General features: G+C 52.8%; 1 protein-coding gene across 1 annotated transcript in view; it reads left to right on the top strand.

Annotated features, from left to right (window-relative positions):
* The window catches only part of ITGA11 (integrin subunit alpha 11), a 136,646-nt gene that overhangs the window by 86,122 nt on the left and 29,103 nt on the right, over positions 1 to 21,421 (top strand). The window contains exons 6-11 of the mRNA XM_021693715.1: positions 726 to 853; positions 2,095 to 2,243; positions 6,950 to 7,094; positions 7,575 to 7,740; positions 9,540 to 9,610; positions 17,612 to 17,756. Coding sequence (XP_021549390.1) covers positions 726 to 853; positions 2,095 to 2,243; positions 6,950 to 7,094; positions 7,575 to 7,740; positions 9,540 to 9,610; positions 17,612 to 17,756 — 804 coding nt within the window. The remainder of the gene's footprint in view (positions 1 to 725; positions 854 to 2,094; positions 2,244 to 6,949; positions 7,095 to 7,574; positions 7,741 to 9,539; positions 9,611 to 17,611; positions 17,757 to 21,421) is intronic.

Genomic DNA, 21,421 nt, shown 5'->3' with positions numbered 1-21,421 from the left:
TCCCTGGATCGAGTCCCTGGATCGAGTCCCGCATCGGGCTCCCTGCTCGGCAGGGAGTCTGCTTCTCCCTCTGACCCTCCCCCCTCTCATGTGCTCTCTCTCATTCTCTATCTCTCAAATAAATAAATAAAATCTAAAATAAATAAATAAATAAATCGAAAAAATTTTTTAAAAAATAAGAGGATCCGCTAAGATTTCTTGGGCACTGACTTTGTGCTCAGCCCTTTAGAAGCCTCATTTCCTTGATTCCTCCTGGCAACCTTCTCCTATCACCAAGCCTGTGTTTGCAGCAGAGATAACAGGCACTGAGAGGTTAGGTGACTTGCCCAAGGTCACACAGCTAATGCCCGGCAAAGCCGGGAATCAAACGGTCTGTTGCTGGATCCCTCATCCTAAGCCATCACCCCTTACTGCTCTCCTAAAAAGTGAAGCTCATTCATTTGGGCTGAAAGCATTAGCCAGCTGATGGTAGGTTGGTCCCTGATGAAAAGCAGAGGGAGTCAGGGTGGATTTAAGCTTGGTTCAAACAGCCAGCACAGAGTGGCTGAGCAGAGCCAGGAATTCCTGGGCTCATCATTCATGTTGCCCAAATAAACTACTAGCCCAGGGAATTACATGCATGTGACAGGGTCCTTCTTCTATTGCCCCCTGGACCCACACCTGGAGAATCAGAGACTGAAAGCACTGAGTTACTGGGCAGCCATGACTGTGTCCCCACTTCCCAGGGTGCCAGACCTACATGGACATCATCATTGTCCTGGATGGCTCCAACAGCATCTACCCCTGGGTGGAGGTTCAGCACTTCCTCATCAACATCCTGAAGAAGTTCTACATTGGCCCTGGGCAGATCCAGGTGAGTGTCTCCCTCCTCCTCTGACCAAGGCTCCCCAAACCTATGGAAGACTCTGGCCTGGGCCGTGGAGGAGCATCTTTGCATGTGCTAATGAGGTGTAGGTGCAAGGGCCAGGCTCAGGCCCTGCAGCCCAGGACGCCCACCTCTGCTGGGTGCATCCAGGGACGGTTCCGAGGAGGCCCCACTTCACCGGCCAAACCCATCTTCTGGGATAGATGCCACCTATTAAGAGAAACTTTTCCTAGAGAGAGTAAGAAGGGAGGCAGGGACGGTTGAGTGGATCCCTGCTGAGTGAGGAACAGGGGAGAATTAGACACACAGATCTTGAGAGAAGACCGAGAGGGGGAGGGAGGGAGGACATAGCTACCAGCAGGTGTCCGAAACGCCACCGGGCTAAAGAGGGGGTCGATTTATTCTGTATTGTTTTGGGTGGCCAAGTGAGGACTGACATTTAGGAGGTACGAGGTGGCAGATTACAAGTCATTCTAGGAAATTATTTTGTAACAATTAGAGCTGTTAAAAAGGCAGTGGGCTTTCTCAAGAAGTAATGACTTGCCCACAACGGGAAGGTCATCTTTAGGGTCTCGTGCACGAAAGTCTGGCCTTAAAAAGGCACCAGATAAACTTGGGGCCCATCTGACAGGAAGGTTTTCTCATTCCAGTCCTACTATAGGCCCTTAAGGTTTTTTGTTTATTTTGAGGCTATTAATATTGTCTATATCTTATCAACCTTGGCGATGAAAGAGTCTCCTCCAAGTTTTCAGGAACCTTGGTTCCAGCCTTTGGTGAAAAATGCCATGGCCCTCCAGTCATTCTGCTCCTAATATTTTAGGCTTCAATCCTATGCTCAAGGAACATAATCTGTTGGGCCTTTCTTTATTTTTATTGTTTTTTGTTTTTTTGTTTTAAGAGAGAGAGTGCACAAGCTTGGAGGGGCAGAGGGAAAGGGAGAGAGAGAGAGTCCCAAGTAGGCTCCACGCTAGACACGGAGCCCGACACGGGGCTCAATCCCACCTCACAGTCTCCCCTCTGGAGAGGCACCTTCCACCCACCTCACCAAGCCACCCATTCATTCCTGGAGCTCTGCAGAACTATGCAGAATAGCTTCCCTTCCCAGTGACTCTTCCTTGGGAAGTTCCCCCGCCCTTCGCACTCCCCAACAGTTGCAGACAGAGAGATGACTCTGGGAAGCCTCACCGCCCACAGCACAGCTTTCAGGGGTCCTTTCTCTTCCCTCACAGGTTGGAGTTGTCCAATACGGAGAAGATGTGGTGCATGAATTTCACCTCAATGACTACAGGTCTGTACGAGATGTGGTGGAAGCTGCCAGCCACATTGAGCAGAGAGGAGGAACGGAGACCCGGACGGCATTTGGCATCGAATTTGCTCGGTAAAAAAAAAAAAAAAAATCCCAATAAAATAGAAATAATGATAATTTACTTAAATCTCAGATAACTTGTCTAGTTCTACATTGCTGTGTAACAAACCTCCACAAAATTCTGTACCTTGAGACAATAATTTATTAATCCCTCCAGGTTCTAAGGTTGACTGGGCTCGGCTGGTCCATTCTCTTTGGGGCTCTCTCCTATGGGTGTAATCCGGTTTGTCAGCTGGGGCTCTTGTCATTGGAGGGGCTGACTGGACTGGTCATCCAAAATGGCACACTCATGAGGCTGGCAGTTGTCTCGGGCTGTTGGCTGGGAGCTCAGTGTGGGCTGGCGACCTGAGCACCCACACGTGGCCATGTGGCTCGGTTTTCTCGTGGTGTAGCAGCCAGGCTCTGAGAGGGAGCGTCCCAAGAGAGCCTTCCAAGAGGCCCCCAAAGGAACTCTGAGACTGCCTTGACCTAGCCCCCAAAGTCCCAGATATAACTTTTGCCATATTCTGTTGATCCAGCAAGTCATTAAGACCGGCCCAGGTTCAAGGGGAAGAGAACTTGATTCTGCCTCTTGATGGAGGAATGGCAAGGTCACATCACAGGAGAGCATTTGGAATGGGAGGTATTGTTGCAACCAACTTTGGAAAATGCGCAGTGCCACAGAGACCCGTAAAAAAGTGGATAGGTTCCAGGAGGGCAGAATCTTCCATGGAGTCCGTGTCACAGTGGAGTGTGAGGAACATCGTTAAATGTAACTCCTAACTCCTGACGTTGGAGACTCACAAGGCCGGCTCCTTAAAACCACACCAGTACCCACTCACCATGAAGATGAATGTTGCCTCTAGACAGCACCCTCACGGATGGCTCTGTGCTCTCCAGTGACACGGCCATTGCTCAGAACATTGTGCTCACCCCCACTGAAATCAGGAAGTGACTTTAGAAGCAATTCCCCAAGATCTTTTGAGCTGAGGCCTAAACCCCTAAGGTGACTACATCTAAGGCTAACGGATTTTAAATGTATAAATTCTACATCTACAAATATAAGCTCTGCTATGTCCACTGAGACCACAGGCCCATTTTCGTATAATCCCACCTCACATCGGATAAGCCAACGTGTTTAATAGAATTTAGCAGTAACGTGATTTCATGCGGTCAAACGATGAACCTTTCTCCAACCTTATAACTCTTTGTAATTAAGTTACAGCTCCACTAACATAATTCTGTTTGCTGATAAAACTTGCTCAAATGTTTTTCCTAAATGAACCTGGCTCTTACTCATCCTCACAAAGAATGGGCCATGAGCCTCCCTCCGTGTGAAGATGGCTCTTACTCATCCTCAAAAGGAACGGGCCATTTTTCTGTTTTGCTGTCACTGGGATGAGTCCCTGAGCCCCCCACACGCACTCATGGAATTGCTGGGGCAACAGAGGAAGCCAGGGCCCACTGGTAATCATTTCCTCGGTGTGAACTAACTGACTCATACAGGGATGCAGCCCACCAACCCCAGGTCAATTACGAGTATGGGACCCACCTAGTAGTTTGAACCAGTCATGACTCATGAGCACTGCTGGGATATGCAATCTGGGCCTCAAGTGAAGTTTGAAATCTGATCTCCTCAGCCTGCCAAGTCCCAAATTACAGGGGGTGTGTCTTAAAGTAAAAGGTTTGCTCTCCTCACTCAGTTATTCACAATGCATTTTTTCCTGTGTGCACCTGCAAAAGTATGAAGATCCAGGCCATGGACTTGAGGGTTACAGAGATGGTAACCCGTGGCCCCCCCTGGCCCAGTCAGGAACTCTGAGAAGCATCAGCCTAAATCAGTGAGGATGAAAGGAGAGGATCTAAGGGAGGACTTGCTAAGAGGGGCTGGCATTTGGCTTGTCCTAAGAAGACCCCAGGATTCGATCAGGGAGAGGTGGAATGAAGACATTCCATCCGGTCAAGGACGGAAGAGGGGGAAAGTCGAGGAATGTTTATATTTGGAGCCTTTTGACAATGGAATGGGGTTCCTGTTTGGGGGTATTGGAGCCAGATTGTGAGAATGATAATGTCATGGCTAAAACAACCATGAGTGGCCATGGAGGGCTCTTAGGCTCGAGAGTGTTTTCATCAGATATGCACGTAAAGGTGAATCTGGTAGTCATGTATGGCTTGGAGGCCATGGGGACAATGATGTGATTCTACCTTAGTTCACTCAACACTTTTAATTAAGGGGAAAAAGCAGGAGGAAGGGCTCAGAAGGACAGAGGGATGACCAGGCCAGATTATGATGGGTTGATAGGCCATTGTCAGGACCCGAAAGAAATGGGAGCCAGTGCAGGTTTTGAGCAGAAAGGAGACATGATATGGCCTTGTCCATATCATTCTGTCCATATCTACTTGTCCATAGATCATTCTGACTTCCAGAATGTGAGTTGAGATTATCAAGCTCTCACTGCTCTCAAGGAACTTATGATCTGATTTACAAGGGAACAAATCCAAGGTTTTTTACACAATAAAAAGTCACAATTTTAAATTTGATGATTCATGTCAATATTCACCCCATTGCAGATTCATACAGATATTCACACAATTCCACTATATGGAAATATGAACCTGAAAATTCTTGGCTCCCTATATAATAAAACCTGTTTCTCCCCTGCTGTACTTTTTTTACATGGAGTTTTGTGCCTGGGCCTGATCCTTCAATGAGGTGATGGAAACATCTAGAATCTCCTTTGAGGGACTGGCAGAATTCTCACTCCACTGGGTCAGGCTGATGCTCAAAATTTGCTGTAGTCACATCAAGTGTACCTCTGGCCTCCTTCAGTTCATAGCTCATATTAAAACTCGATGGTCTTTGGGGCGCTTGGGTGGCTTAATCAGTTAAACGTCTGTCTTCTGCTCAGGTCATGATCCCAGAGTCCTGGGATCGAGCCCCGCATTGGGCTCCCTGCTGAGCAGGGAGCCTCCTTCTTCCTCTCCCTCTGCGTGGCTGCCCGTCTGCCTACTTGTATCTCTCTCTCTGTCAAATAAATAAATAAAATCTTAAAAAAAAAACAAAAACAAAACTCAATGTTTTTTTTTAAGTCCGTCTATCCACAATATCATAGAGCTGAGAGAATGGCAGATGGTCTGTTCTCTTAACTGGGAGCTTGAAGATGCTCTGAACTAACTTTTTCCAGGCTTTGTGAATTCCTCAACATCTAAATCATGCACATCAGTTCATCAGCGTGCCGTGTCACAAGAGATACCTCTGGTGATGAGCTTTAACCTAGCATCGTGGAGCCTAAATCTGTGGGTCAGACCCAAGAGTCTCAGGGAAACATTTATTTTCAGATCCTTACTGGAAAAATCCTACCTGCTGGGCCAGACTTTGGGTCCAGACCATGTCATTCCTATTCAGAACCTCACGGTCTAAAGGAGGGTTGGCCACAGAGGCACCGAGAGCCAGTGATGGTTCCAGAGCCAGGTTTCCTGCTTCTGAGATGGGCTGCCAGCTCTAAGAGTCTCTCCACAGTGTGGTGGACCAGCAAACCAGGCCCCGGCCCCCGGCTGGATGGTCCAACAGGCAGGCCAAGCACCTGCTTCAGGCACTGAAAACAAAATAAAAAGCAAGAAAGAGGAGTATTTGTCACGGAATTTGATACTTAATATTCCCTAAAATAGAATCAAAATAGTCCTCGTGGGAAAAGTCAGAACTTCGTTCAGGCTTCATTCCGTGTATTTTATGGATTAGTGTTGTTTGGGTGTTGAGTTACTCTGGCCCATCACCCTTTCAGTATGTAGGGAAGTGGTTCTCAGCATCAGTATTCATTAGATCTTTGGAAAAATACTGATGCCCAGGCCATGCCCCAGAGCTTCTGATCACATGCCCAGGTGGGGCCTGGACATCACCATTTTTTAAAACTCCCCAGGTGATTCTAATGTACAGCTGGGTTTTTGAACCACTAACTTAGGGTGTCTAAAAGTCCCCATCTGGGGTGCCTGGGTGGCTCAGTCGGTTAAGCGTCTGCCTTCAGCTCAGGTCATGATCCCAGGGTCCTGGGATTGAGTCCCACATCAGGCTTCCTGCTCAGTGAGGAGCCTGCTTCTCCCTCTTCCTCTGCCCCTTTCCCCCCACTCATGCATTCTTTCTCTCTCTCAAAGAAATAAATAAAATCTTTAAAAAAAATAAAATAAAAATAAAATAAAGGTCTCTATCTGACCTTGAACTTTCCTCCCAAGCCCACCCTGTCCCCTTCGCTTGCCCAAAACAGCATGGTCGAGACCCTAAAGGGGTTCTTTAAAGTCGCTTTTTAAAGATGAGCAAGGGCGCCTGGGAGGTGCAGTCGGTTAAGCATCCGACTCTTGGTTTTGGCTCAGGTCCTGAATCTCAGGCTCATGAGATGAAGTGTGGTCGGGCTCTGCGCTCAGCACGGAGTCTGCTTGAGATCCTTTCTCCCTCTCCCTGTACCCCTCACACTTGTGCTCTCTCTCTCATAAATAAATAAATCTTTAAAAAAATAAAAAGAGAACAAGCAGATACGTGACCCATCTGAGCAGCTGGTGAATGAGTAGTGTGGGCATCTCAACCCAGCTTCTTCATTGGTTCAAGATCCAACCCTGTTGGGTTGCTCCCTCGGGGGAGGTGAGTGGGCTTGGCCCTACTTCTGTGGCTGCCCCTCGGGAGGAGCACTGGAAGCTGCCCCATCCCTACATCCTTCTTGTGACCCTACCCCCCTGTGCTATGGTTTCAGCTCAGAGGCTTTCCAGAAAGGTGGAAGGAAAGGGGCCAAGAAAGTAATGATTGTCATCACAGACGGAGAGTCCCATGACAGCCCAGACCTGGAGAAGGTGATCCAGCAAAGCGAGAGAGACAACGTGACCAGATACGCTGTGGCCGTGAGTCCTGCCCCGAGTGTCCCACACTGCGCGCCCCTAGAGGCTTAGCCATCAAACCTCTGGGGAGTCTCAGGGGCATTTTCTGGGTAGTGAACAAGCTGTCCAGGCCCTCCAATGGGCCTCTCCTTGTTTCAGCCTCTCCTAAAGAGCATCTGGGGAATTTTCCTTCAGTGCTGTCCAAGGCTATCCACAACAGTTGTGGGGGCTTGGGAGGTTTTTTCCTCCATTGCCAGGGAGATTCTGAAGCCTCAGAACTCTAGGAAACACCCCCAAGCCACCTGGCCCCCAGACCCTTATCTTAGACCAGGGGGCTTCTCTGGCCCCTACAAGACAGCCCGTCTCAAACTGCAAATGGAACCCCAAGTTCTGCTCCTGGCAGCTGAAACAGTGGCCCTGGCCACTCGGGGGGCAGGGAACTCGGGCATGTGGGGAGGTCTGTGCTACATCCTGCTTGGTCACCCCGCCCCTGTTCCCTGGCAGGTCCTAGGCTACTACAACCGCCGGGGGATCAATCCAGAAGCTTTTCTAAACGAGATCAAATACATCGCCAGTGACCCCGATGACAAGCACTTCTTCAACGTGACCGACGAGGCAGCCCTGAAGGACATTGTTGATGCCCTGGGGGACAGGATCTTCAGCTTGGAAGGTAAGCGATACCTACTGAGAGAGGTCTACGCTTCCAGGCTCACATCAGGTGAACCCCATGGAGCGACATCCAGCCCCACAACACGGAATGCTTTAGCAGGAGCCATCCCGTCACAATAAATGCGTGGTATTCCGTGCGGGACTGGAGGCCGTGCACCTCACAGACAGCCCCGGACGGTGGCTTTGCGACTTTCTCCTCCTTTGACCACTGACGATCCTGAAGCCTGTAGGAACCAAGTGACTTGCCAAAGCTTCCCCGGCTTGGGAAGCTAGTGTCGCCAGATTTAGCAAATATAAAATGCAGTGTTTGTGGCAGACTGATACTAAGAAGTTATCCACTGGTTGTCTAGGGCGCCTGGGTGGCTCAGTTGGTTAAGCGACTGCCTTCGGCTCAGGTCATGATCCTGGAGTCCCGGGATCGAGTCCCGCATCGGGCTCCCTGCTCGGCAGGGAGCCTGCTTCTGCCTCTGACCCTCCCCCCTCTCATGTGCTCTCTGTCTCTCTCATTCTCTCTGTCTCAAATAGATAAATAAAATCTTTAAAAAAAAAAAAAAAAGAAGTTATCCACTGGTTGTCTGAAATTCAAATTGAACTGGGCATCCTGTATTTTATCTGGCAACCCTAGTTTGGATGCAGCTGGGCCTGCATCCGTAGCCTGAAACGCTTAATCCCTGAGTCCAGCTGCCTCCCATTCCGCCGAAAGCACTTTGCATAGGGTTCCTTCCGATTGCCTCTCTCCTTACTATTTATTATTTTTTAAGATTTTATTTATTTACTTGACAGAGAAAGCACACAAGCAGGGGGAGCAGCAGAGGGAGAGGGAGAAGCAGGCTCCCCACTGAGCAAGGAGCCCAACGTGGGGCTCGATCCTAGGACCCTGGGATCATAACCTGAGCTGAAGGCAGGCACTTACCCGACTGAGCCACCCAGGCGCCCCCCCCTTACCTTACTTACTATTTAAACTCCAGTTTTGTTTGCACGGCTCTCCTTTGCGCCTTGTATTGCTAGACCTGGCCCTCCCGACACTGGGCTGGGCCACATGGGAGGGTTGTAAATAGAGACAGAAAGCAGCATCCCAGAGCCTGAGCACATTGGAAAAGATGAGCTCCAGACCCACGAGGAGACAAAAACAGCCCTTATCCACAGGATAAAGGAATAGAAAGTGTGAACCTGAGTTTTGACACTCACATAGGACTGAAATATCCAGATGAGGGTACTTCTAGAAACAGTTTCCTTGGGCGTGGAGAACATCAGCTCCAGGGCCCTGGGGGGGGGGGGGCTCTTTGGGGAGGGGCTTTCAGCACACATGGGTTTCTTGTGCAAAGCTGTGGTGGTGAAAGGTCTCCCTCCCAAGGATCGAGCCAATGTTTGGTAATCCTCCAGAGGCCTCTGGAACCAAAGCTGGTGAATAATAGGAATGAGAGAAGTGGGGAAAGAAATGGAATTTCCACTTCTTGCCAAAAATGTGGACTATTTCTTTCCATGAACTCTTCTTGTTCTTTCCCCTATTTTGACAGTCATATAGCATACATGCTCTGTCATATAACTCGTCCCAAACCCTTTTCAGCAGTAATGGGGCTGTAAAGCCAGCAGCTGCCAGAAGGTGCCTGGTGCCCCCCTGTGCAGGCTCCCTGCCTCTGGGGCCACCCAGGGGGGCAGTGCTGCTGGACTCAGCCTTAGGGCCCCCTCTGCCTTCACTGAAGGGGCCCCCAGGACACAGATGCTGGGGGTGGAGATGCAGGTGTGTGTGGCACTAAGCGATCAGGCATGGAGCTAGATCTTTCTGTCCTTCTGTTTTAGGCACCAACAAGAACGAAACATCCTTTGGGCTGGAAATGTCGCAGACGGGCTTTTCGTCCCACGTGGTGGAGGTGGGTCGGGGTTGGAATCGCCCTTCCGTACACTTCCAGCTCTCTAGGTGGTCATCCCGCCTTCCCTGGGCTCTCACCCCTCTTTGTTTCCCCGGTCTCTCTGTCTCTGTCTGCCATGGCTCCAAGAGGGAAGTCAGGGTCTTCAACGTGCAACAGGTTGTCTCAAGCCCTTCTCAGCAGGGAGTGGGCTACAAGTAATGAACTGTCCCCTCCCTGCCCGGGGTGCCGATGGGGGCATTTCCTCCAGGATCAAAGGTCCCAATCGGTCCACAGAGCCTTGCGTGAAAATTGGGTCAAAACCAAAGACGTTGCACTAATAGTACCCTGTGCCCAAGGCGGCCTGTGAGTGTGGGGGCGTGGCCCCACGCCGATGCGGGAGGGTGTCCAGACGTGCCAGGTGGCAGGGGTCCCAGGTGGGCACGCCGTGTCACGAGCAGCATGCCGTGTCAGAGGCTCTGCGTCGCAGGCCCGGAGCGTCAGGCTGTCACTCGCCCTCGGCACACCTCACCTGGTTCTGATTGGCAAGATGGGGCTGGAACCTCCCGGAATCGCCAGAGGGGCCTCGAGAGAGTCGGTGTCTGTGAGTACGTTTTTCTAAGCCGTGGAGCCCCGCCTGGAGCGCTGCGTGGTGGGAAGACTGCACAGCAGGAGTCCGAGTCAGGGGGCATGCGTTGGGCAGGCGGGTGTCCTGGCTGTTGTCCCCAGGCTGGCACCCCAGGAGTGTCCTTCTGCCTCCTCATTTGCCAGAAAAGACCTATTGATCCTGCCGGCTCATACATGACCTTCGTCATCTCACCGATTCCCACCCCCACTCCTCTGTGAGGTGAATCGGGCAGGATTCCTTGGTCCCCGTCTCCAGAGCAATAAACTGAGTCACACAAAGTCTGAGCGACCCGCTGAAGTGACATGAGTGACAAAAACACCAGTCTTACACTCTTCCTCCCCACACCAAGCAGCTGCTCCCCTAAAGCTTATGGAATCTAAGGGGGTCTGAGTCAGAAATCCCAAATCGGAGGCAGGGAGTGGGGTGGGGGACCTGTGCGCAGCAGGCAGCATGCGGAGGGGTGGAAACCTGACTCATGATCCGCTGTTCCCGAGCTGCATCTGGACAGGCTCCTGCCCACCCGAATACAGCAGGATATAAATGGAACTGCCTGTAATTATAACACTCGTGTTATATGTGCACAGCACTGTAAACTTTTCCAGGAAATTCCTGTGCCCCATTTCATGCTCAGCACAGCCCTGCTGGGTTGGCAGGTGGGAATAATTGTCCGTTTTAGGTGGTCAGATCTGCAAATCTTTTCTGTGCCTTCTCAGTGCTGGGCCCTGTGCTGGGTCCCGGAAGGTGCAGGCTCCTGCTTTGAATACGATGGTCCATGTATGCCCAGGAATCAGGGAACCTGAAGAGAAAGGGAGGTTACGACGAGGTTCAGGTATTCAAGAACACTGAGATGAGGTCTGAAAATGACCCAAGCAGTTCAGTGTGTCGAGCGAGATGAGTCCCTGCAGGATCCACGGGCTCCCCAGCTGCACAGGGGAGACCAAGAGCTCTGAGCCTGGCCTGTTATTTAGGTCAAGGGCATGCGTTGCCCTGTGCAGATTCTCCCACATGTCCAACTTGTTTTCATTCCCGTGGTTGGAGAGACCAGGGTGCCTCTCCCCATCCTCATCCCCACCCCAGCTCTTCTAAAGCCCCCAAGTCTTGTTTTCAAGTAACAGGCATCTGGAAGTTTTTATCTGATAGGACTCTTAAAGAGATGATGATTAAGTTTGAATCTGAGACTCTTTAATACTTAAAAAGAAAAAAAATCCTTCCAAATCTGAAGGCATGGAGCAACGATGGTGGGCTGTTGGCGCTGCGACTGGCCATTGGGTCGCCATTTTAGGGCACAGAGGTTTCTCAGTGCCAGCCGCTGATGGCATCATAATTGGCCACAGCCGTCCTGTCCCTGGGAGTCCAGCTCCACCGTTCTCATGGTCGGTCAGACCTCTGTGGGGATGGAGAGCAGTTGGTCCAGCCTTTTGGCTTTGCCCAGAGCAGGTCCAGAGCCCCAGTGAGTCCACGTCCTGGGCGAGCTACCAGGCTCCAACTCCCCCAAAAGTGTTCCACAGACAGCCTCAGACAGCTGCTTCCTGCAAATGTGTGGAGAGCCTTCAGCTGCCCTGGGCCTGTTTAGTTATGTCAGAGAGAAAGATCTCCAGTCCTAGGGGAAGGACCCCATAGAATGTTCTCAATTAGCAGAGGAAGGGCCCAGCGGCTCATCACCTGGGCTGCTGTTGTCTACCTAGCAAGGAAACCAGCCTTCAAGTGAAAAAGGATAAAAGCAGCAAGAGGAAAGAGACTCCAGTGCCCAGGGTAGAAGAGGAGACCCCAAAATGTCACCTGGTCACCCAAAGAACCCAACACCCCAGGTCATAGGAGCCACTGGGGAAACCCAGGGAGCTAGAGTCAACCCAGGGAACTCTAGTCTCGATTTACAAAAAAGGGAAAAAGGATGTTCTGGAAATTACCATCAAGAAGGTCAGCTGTGGATCTCTGGTCAAATTCTAAAACAGATTTTTAAGCCAATGGCTCCATTAGCATTTGGAAATGAATGCAAAGCTCACTAATAGCTGGAGTGGCTTCTGTTGGTGCTGGCTGCCTGCTGAGGTGGTGAACTCCCTGTTGAGCTGGGTAATCAAGAAGAAGCTGCAGGAGTCGGCCAGAAAGTTTACAAAAGGGCTCCATACCTCCCAAGGGGGCGTAGACTCTCCTCTGAGTCTCTAATGCCCACAGGCCAGGAGGGGAAGCTATAGAAGAAGGAAGGGACTACAATCATTGCCCGTTGGTGGTGGATGGAGCTGGGGTGCTCCTCTTACCTGAGGGCTCAGCCGAGGAATTTCACATGGACCTCCTACCCCACAGTCCATACGTCTCCCCAACCCCAAAAGTTTCCAGAAGGAAACAGTGGTATTAGCGTGGGTCCTGTCTACCCAAATACTTTGGAGACTCACCTGAGATGGAAAGAGACTACTTTCCTTTCACCTACACGTGATGACCCAGCAGGCCAGATGACCCAGAACAGGCCAAGGTGGGGGGAGCCTCCCACCTCCCCAGCCAGCTGCCCCTTCAGCCTGTGCCCTTCCCGCAGAGCCCCCTGGGGTTGTGGGCTACAGAGCTAAGGCCGTTGGCCGTTATCGGAGGTTCTGAGCTGTTGAAGCCTTCAGGCTGTAATCTTTCCTAAGAGCTTTACATCTGAACTAGTTTGGCACATTTGATTCAATCAAAAATGAAAGAAACTAATCCATAGATGATGATGTGAGGGGTTTTTAACTCCTCTACACCCCCATAGCCCTAAACAGTGGATTCTTCCACCTGCCAGCCAGGCCAGGCAGTTAGGCGTCCTCAGGTTCCACCTTGTGCGACCAGGACATGGGAGCCAAGGTCTGCCGGCTTGCTGTTCCAGATTGTTGAGAAGTGACTCCTGGTGGCAGGAATCATTTCCAGTTCATTGGGCGGGGGGGGGGGGTGTCCTCCTAAGCCCCAGGCCCTCAGGCTGTGCGTTGGTGCCCCTCACTCAACTCCTGGGCCTCGTTCCCAGGACCTCCGAGCAGAGACCACCAACACTCTGATCAGGACTGAGCAGTCAGGTACCGTGTGGCCCTTGCTCCCCACACCACCTCCTTGTCACCCTGGCTCCCGATTTCCAGCACGGTGAAGAGCTTCTTTCCACAGAAAGATTGAGGGCCTGTTTCCGGGTGTCTCCTGCCCAACCCCGTCTAAACCTGCTGGCACTCGTCCCTTCCTCAGGCTCCACTTCGGGCTTATTAAAAATAATCATCTTCTGACAGAATCCGAGCATTTAGTGAAAGTATAATCCATCTTCTTAACCATGCATTTGCCTTCGGAGGGGCTCTCGGCCCTTCTACAGTCACTCTGATGATGGGCACGCAGGCACTAGGGAGCCATGGAGGAGTCTAGGGAGGAGGACAGTACTCGGGGTCCTCTAGGTGGTCTCTGCACCACTGCGCGGAACCACCAGCAGCCACCTCCACCCGCCTATCCAAAGCCAAGAAGAATTGTTGGCGTCTGGTATCCTCATTCCATTACTGCTGGGCAAGAAGAAAGCGCTGCCTGGCTATGTGGCCTCAGACAAATCATTCAACCTTTCTGAATCTCAGTCTTTGAGCAGATGTCTGAAAAATATTTGCTGGAAGTGAATCTTGAGGCTTGGAACTGGAAGTGTACATTTCGAGACTTGCTAATAAATCAAGTAAGGGTTTCTTAAAATCCCATCCTAACTCCACCCACCTCCTCAGTTGCCCGCCCCTTCCTGGGGGGGGCCCCCCAACCAGGCTGCCCTGGCCTCCAGCGAGGCCCTCCCCTTGGGCTGCTGTCGGGAATCATCTGCAGCGCCAACCTGACCGTGAGGTCTGCCTCTTTGACTCCGGCCTCCCCGGTGCTTTCTGGACGAACTAAAGAATGAGAAGAGCTACTATATACCGAGGCCTGATTGGCTGCCAAGCACCACGCTAAGAATTAAAAATGTTAATCCTCACAACAAAACGATTTCCAGCAGCGGCAGAGACAGCGAAACAGAGAGAGAGAAAGAGCGAGGGAGAGAGAGAGAGAAGCTTGCCCAGGGTCATACAGCTAGCAGCTCTGGAGCTGGGACAGGAACCCCGATGTCTGACTCCAGGCATGCTCTAGCCACCAGGCCAGGGATTCTCAGCCTCAGCCCAGCCGACAGTTTGGGCCCCGCAGTTCTCGGCTGTGGGACTGTCGTGGGTACTGTAGGCAGCAACCCTAGCCATTACCCACCAGATGCCATACCGACCCCAACACCACCCCCCGCTCTGACAACCAAAACCGGTTCCAGGCATTGCCAAATATTGCCCGGGGGCTGAGCTGCCCCCAGCTCGGGAACCACTGTCTTAGACTATGCTGTTTCCAGGGCTGGGGACACACACTGGCTGGAACATGGTTGAGGTCACATGCCCCGGGAGCCTTCAGCTCAGCTGGGAAGGCAAGACTGCTGCAGGGGCCGGGGCAGAAGGCAGCTAAGAGCTGAGCTAGCAGAATCCAATGGCAGGGGGCGCCTGGGTGGCTCAGTTGGTTAAACGACTGCCTTCGGCTCAGGTCATGATCCTGGAGTCCCGGGATCGAGTCCCGCATCGGGCTCCCTGCTCAGCGGGGAGCCTGCTTCTCCCTCTGACCCTACCCCCTCTCATGCTCTCTGTCTCTCATTCTCTCTCTCTCAAATAAATAAATAAAATCTTTAAAAAAAATAAATAAAAAAAAAAGAATTCAATGGCAGGTGCTATGCTCAAGTGAATACAGGTATAGGTTGCCTATAGGGAGGGTACGGACTTGGCCTTGACCATGCCTGCATCCTCATTTCTGCTCAGGGCACCAGAAAAGTCAGCTTATGCCAAGGGTCCATGGGCAAGGCCACCCGGGCACACCCTGGCACTATGTGGTGGGAGCTCCGGTGGCCCCAGGGGGAAGGAGGCCATAAATCAGGGAGCCAGTGCCAGGCCCGGAACATGGGACAAGGCTCTTCCCTGGAATGCCCTGATATTCGTATTCCAGCTGGGTCTGCATGCCTGGCTTCCTCTGCCAAGGCTTTGGCCCTTTGGGGGGCCCTGCCCTTCCACATTTTTTCCAAATTCAAAATGTCTAGGCTCCCCGAGCTGGGGAAAGACAGTGCCATAGCGAGGTTTGCTCCGGGGGCCTTCGCTTGCCCTCCCAGCCAGCCCTCAGCCACTGTCCTCGGCGAGGCTCTCCCCGGCAACAGACCCCTCTTGGAAGAGGGCCACCACCTGGGAGCACAAGTGTGCAGCCCCTGCCAGGGTAAAACGGTGTAAGGCGAGAGCCCGTGAGCCATCAGCTGGCCCAGTACCACCAAATCCAGAAGTCCCAGTGGAATCCTCGAGCTCCGCTGGTCGGCGTCAGTGCTCCCCAGCAGAATCCCAGCCATGTCAGTTGAGCCAGGCCTCCTCAGTACATCGTGGAGGCCTCCAGTCATCTGCAAAGCCAAAAACTCATCTTCTCCACGGAGGAAGAAGGCTGTCCTGCAATAGCAAACTTGGACTCAGCCGAAAGAGAGAGGGAGGAGAGAGAGAGGTGGAGGCCCACGCATCACTCTCCTCTTAGAGGGTGTTCCGATGGAAAACTGGAACCTGAGTCCAGGGGCTGCCCATGGGTGTTTTCTCCTCTGCCCAACCCACCTCCCTGCTCCAGGTCCTAGCCCTGCCGCGACTTGCTGTGCAGCCTCAGGCAAGTCCCTTTCCCTCTCTGAAGCTTGGATGCTATTTGTCAAGTGCAGATAATGAACATCTGTCCCACCAGCCTCTCACAAAGGGGTGGCTGGATGAGAAAGTACTCTGCAAAGAAGGGAGCATGCCCCAAGTTCAAGGAGCGCTGGCGGTGACCGTGGGCAGCGAGTCTTTGAAGCCCCGGCCCTGATCCTGGCCCGGCAGATGTCAGGCACTCCCAATCTGAGGCTCATACAGAGTAGGAGGAAAAAGCTAATTAGAAAGTGTGACATTAAACACAACCAAGCATATCAGACTCTCCAGAGACCGGCTTACTTACAGTCGTAAAAACATTCTGTCTGAACAGTCAGTTCCAGAGTATTCCAACTCTTTAAACCTTATCTAAGATCAATTGCAGTCTTTAAAGTGCCCCCCGGGGAAATGAGAAATGGAAGGTCAGCTTCAGGTTCACGGTCCTGCCCCCTCCACTGGCACCAGTGAGACCAGCACCTGGTGACCCTGCCTGCCTGTTCACTCACGGCCCTGACTGTCCCAAGGCCAGAATCACATTTTTCCATTGGCACCATCGCTTTGGAGGTGCGGGGAGATGGAGTGGTTGGGGGGACCTCAAATCCTGCCAACGAGCCAGGAGGTTCAGTGCAGGGGAGAGGTGACTTCACCAGCTAGTCCTCTCACAGCCCAAAGCTGGGGTACCACCTACCCAGGCCGGAATCGCCAAGGTCGCCCAGGAAGGTGGCCCTCCCTGCTTCCACCACCTCCTCGGACCTTCATTGTCCCTAGTCACTGCTCTTCCTCTTCTAAGTGCTTGCTGTTTGTCTTTCTGTGCCCACTAGCTCTGTGGGTTGTTTAAGGAGGCGGGGTAGTGGCCCCTCAGGGAGCCAGGGCCCCCATCTTCCCCTCCAAGCACTGCAGCACCCACTTACCCTGCAGCTAAAGACAAGCATCCTTCCTCAGAGCATGGGCTGTCACGGATGTGGCCCTGGCTTATCCATCAGTCTCATCAGAGTCACTCTGGCCCCTCATTCCATGCTCCAGACCATTAAACAGCTTCCAGTTCCATAAAACCAAATCCTCGAGACTCTCTCCAGCCTCAGGGCCTTTGCGCACTTGTCCCCTCCCTGTCCAGGTGTCCAGGTGAGCATGACGTATTCAAAATGCTTTTCCTGACTCCCATTTCAGTCTAGCCTAAACCTCCCTGTGCTATTTACTTATAGCATTTGTCACAATTTGCAACTATTATGCTTATTTGCACAGTTCTTTAGTACTCGGAGCTCTGCGAGGGCAGAGACAATGTTCCAGCACCAAGCAAGTGGCTGGGACAAAGCAGACACTGAAGAAATGAAGAAGATTTACACACAGGGAGCAACTCAGACACCGCAAAGGAATGTGGAAGGAGGCCAAGTGCAGGGGCACGGCCTCAAGGAGTGAAGGAAGGAAGGGAGAGTGACAGGAGATTTCCTACAGAGGGGGTAAGCCCACAGAGGAACAGAGGCTGGGGCCTAGAGGTGGAGTTTATTTCTAGAGCATTCCTTTGTTTGACCCATTTTGTGCTAAGGACGGGGTGGAAGGTCCTTGGCTCATTCAGAAGTCAAGAATCCTGGCTGGAAGCCGTTAAATAATGAACACAGGAGAAGGTGCCTGAGGTGGCTGGCACATGTTTCATTGTGCAGAACCCAGATGCGGCTTCCCAGTGGGGGGCTCCCGGGGGATGTGAGCTGATGTGTGTCCCCTCCCCAATGTCAGGACGGGATTCTGCTGGGAGCTGTTGGTGCCTACGACTGGAACGGAGCCGTGCTGAAAGAGACCAGTGGCGGGAAGGTCATTCCTCTCCGAGAGTCGTACCTGAAGGAGTTCCCCGAGGAGCTCAAGAACCATGGCGCCTATCTAGGTAAGAGCCCGAGCGGACCGTGGCTGCTGGGCGGCAGGCCAGGAGGGCCCCAGTGGAACTGCCCCCACACGAGACAAGGGGCCTGTGTGTGAATATTCTGTGAATACCCAGGCACAGGGGCCATTGCCTCTTCAGCCTGGCATCCACTGCACCCAGCACCGTGCCTGGCCCACAATAGGTTCTCGATAACCAGGCAGAATAAGTGACAAGCAATGCACCTGTACCTGAAATTCAGCTGATGCTTCTAGACACTAGGTCAGCCATTGGTATTAAAGCTTGCTGCCTTGGGGCGCCTGGGTGGCTCAGTTGGTTAAGCGACTGCCTTCGGCTCAGGTCATGATCCTGGAGTCCCGGGATCGAGTCCTGCATCGGGCTCCCTGCTCAGCAGGGAGTCTCCTTCTCCCTCTGACCCTCCTCCCTCTCATGCTCTCTGTCTCTCATTGTCTCTCTCGCAAATAAATAAAATCTTAAAAAAAAAAAAAAAAAAAAGCTTGCTGCCTTGACTAGGGTTTGAGCACGCTGAGCTGCCTCCTAAGGCAGAGTGCAAGTATTAATGTTCACAGTCAAGGCAGAAGTCACTTCCCAGTAAGCATTCCAGAAGCAGACATTAAAGAGAACCACAGACTGTTGGCCTGATGGTGATAGGTCCCAGGTGTGAGGCCCTAAGCCACTGAACCCAGTCACCTCCAGTCCTGTAAGAACCATGAGCCTGGCCCTCCACGCTAAGGCTGCCAGGGAGGATTCCCTTCTGAAAGGGCCAAGCCAGAGCGAAGGGCGGAAGCGGGTGAACGGCCAGGGGGGTCCCATTGTCTCTGAGCCAAGTCGGCCATCTTTGAAGTCACCCATCATTAATGACTCCTCGGACCCCACTCCTCCATGAGACTGGGCCCCCCGGAGTTGGCATATCTGTCCACATGTCCGGCCTCTCCCTAATGCTCCATGTCATCCCCGCCTTTGTCCCTCAGCTCTTCAGCCACTCCCCTTGCCTGTGACACTGCCCACGCAGTGGTCACCGCATTTTCCATCCCCAGTTCTGAGACCCTGAGCTGACCACAGGACAGAATGCTGGAATCAGGACTTGCCTGGGCAATACAGAGGTGTCGTGTCGGTCCCTAGAAGTCCCCCAACACTACCTGGCCCACAGATATTAAACCTAAACTGCGTAGAGCGCCCCCTGTGGCCGGTGCCCTCCGAGTGCCCTGGTAAGCAGGACCCTGCCTCTGCCTTCCAACCGTTTCTCAGCCGGTGGGGCCGACACAGGGGCACGGATAAAAATTATGACCCAAGTGGGGCCAGAGTGTGGATGCAAGCACAGAAAAGGAGGGAGAGATTGGAGCCCCCGCCTTGGCAAATGCCCAAACACTAGAAAAGATGTCAGAAGAAAGAAGGCCAGCGCCCACCTCACACAGATCAGTCATGATGGTTTGTGCTCCTCCCATGTGCTCAGCACTGGGCCGAAAGCGGGGGCACCAAGTAAGGGGTGGTGGAGCAGTTGCCGTGAAGCCTTAAATATCAGGGAGACAGCATCAGCGCCCAGGGCCCAAGTGAGTGGGACAGACACCGAGGGTGGTCTTGGTCCAGTGGCCAGCACACTCTGGCCCCCGCTGTGCGTGAGCTGGAGCCCTATACCAGGGCTCTGAGGCAGGAAGAATCCGAATAAACCAAAACGGTACAAGAGAAGGAGGGAGGCGTGGAAAGTGCTAAGCGGGTTCAGGAGCCAGGAGGTGGAGCGGTGAGGCTGGGGCAGAGGGGTGCAGCAGGAAGGGGAAGGTAGGTTAGAGCAGGCTGCGGCTGGAGGCCTCGAATGCCAAGGTGAGGACTTGGAGCTTATTCATGCTAGCAGTAGGGAGATAGTGAAGGTGTCTGAGTGAGGGAGCAGCAGGATGAATCTCGCCCCTCTCTCCTGGCCCAGCAGAGCTGTCTTCCTCCTCCCAGGAGACCCTCGTGGGGTAGAGCCAGGCTGAAAATCCCTCATAAGGCCCCACCATCTGGCCTTACCCACAGCCACAGCCTTGGGTGGGGGTCCTGAAGGAATGCCTTCTCTCTTCCTCCTCCCTCTGGGGCTCATCCATGAGAGTCTGGGATCTCTGGAAGATTCCTTCCTATGTGCCCCAAAGGAGAGGGGTTTTGGAGGAAGGAGACCGGGAGGCCAGGCTCTCTGCCTCCACACAAGGAAGCTGTACAGACTTTTGGCCACTGGTCTTCCTCTGTCATCTTGTCAGGCCTTCTGGGAGGTCGGTCCAGCTTTCAGGATGGCCCTGCATGCTGGCCAAAGAACCCCATGGAAACTGAAGCCACAGCCAGCAGGCTGTGGGAAGCAGGACGTTCCCCATGCTGCTTGCTGCTTTGAGAGGTGCCTGCTCCCAGGACATTCGGCCCCCACGCCCCTCCCCCCACCACTGTCCCTCCTTCTGAGGAAGCCCTGAGCCGGGGGGCTAATTGAGAACATTTTTAGTAGTGCGAGAGGGGACTCAAAAGAAGGCTTGGTGGGGCACCTGGGTGGCACAGTCGGTTAAGTGTCCGGCTCTTGATTTTGGCTCAGGTCATGATCTCAGAGTCAGGAGATCAAGTCCTGAGTGGGGCTCCATGCTGAGCATGGAGATTCTCTTTCCCCCACCCCAAAAAAAGAAAACGAAAGCAAGCAAGCAAGCAAACAAACAAGCTCAGCCGCACTCTGTAAGGCTGATCCCACCCTACCCTCATATGTTTATGGTTGGGTTAATACACAGCCCTATCAGCCTATGCAATATCCTGCTTCACTGACCTTTCAAGCCCCATTCCCCAGAACATACCTCTAAGAGTCAAAAATGTTGTGTCTGGAACCAGAGCAGCTCACCCCACTGCACCCATGCTCCCAGCCACCGAATCAACTCATCTATGCATCCTGCAGCAGCTGTGTAAGCAACCAGTGGAACCGAACCGTGGTAGCACGGTTACCGCTCCCCCCCCCCACACACACACGCACACACACGCACACACACACATGGCAGAAGGAGACATCCGTTTGCCAGAAACAGCCCAGGAACTGCCAACAAAGGCATCTAAAAATGGGGGTCCAGTATCTGAGGCCATCTGGTGGAAAGTGGGGCTCTAGGCTCTGCACGCTTCCTGGGTGCTGTGTGTGCATCAGGAGTCAGAGCGATCGGGCAAAGCTAACCCGAGGACAAGGAGTGGGGGCCTTTCCAAAAGATCCCCCGGTTTCCATTCCCTCCTCACTTGCGTATCGTATGTGTGGGACTGAGAGGAGGCTCGGGGCTCCTTCCTCTGAGTCTGCAAAGTTCTGGGGCTGCAGATGTCACTGGGACCCCATGTCAATGCCCAGTGGAGCAGCCCCTTACGCCTGGCAGGCAATGCTCTAATTTTCCACGAACCGCTTAGCAGCAGGTTGTAGTAATGAGGATGACGCTGGCTGGTCCTTGAGAGAGACAATTGGTGGGGATCACAAACAAAGCCTGCGCAATATGTAATGAAGCCCAGCTCGGGTCCACCATCTCCCTCCTCTCTGCTCCCCTGTGCACTCGGGACTCTGGCGAAGGAGGGGACATGCACGTTCTGCGTCAGCAATACCTTTTAGTAGCCACCCCCCACCCCCCGCCCCTGGCTTCCTTGGTGCCCTCCAGCAGGGGGAGGAGGGATGCATGAATCCTGCCCACCCTCCAAACCCC

The sequence above is a fragment of the Neomonachus schauinslandi genome, chromosome 9, assembly GCF_002201575.2.
Source record: "Neomonachus schauinslandi chromosome 9, ASM220157v2, whole genome shotgun sequence".
In the NCBI taxonomy this organism is placed as follows: domain Eukaryota; kingdom Metazoa; phylum Chordata; class Mammalia; order Carnivora; family Phocidae; genus Neomonachus; species Neomonachus schauinslandi.
Note: the sequence above shows the minus strand (reverse complement) of the source record. Positions and strands in the feature narration are given on the sequence as shown.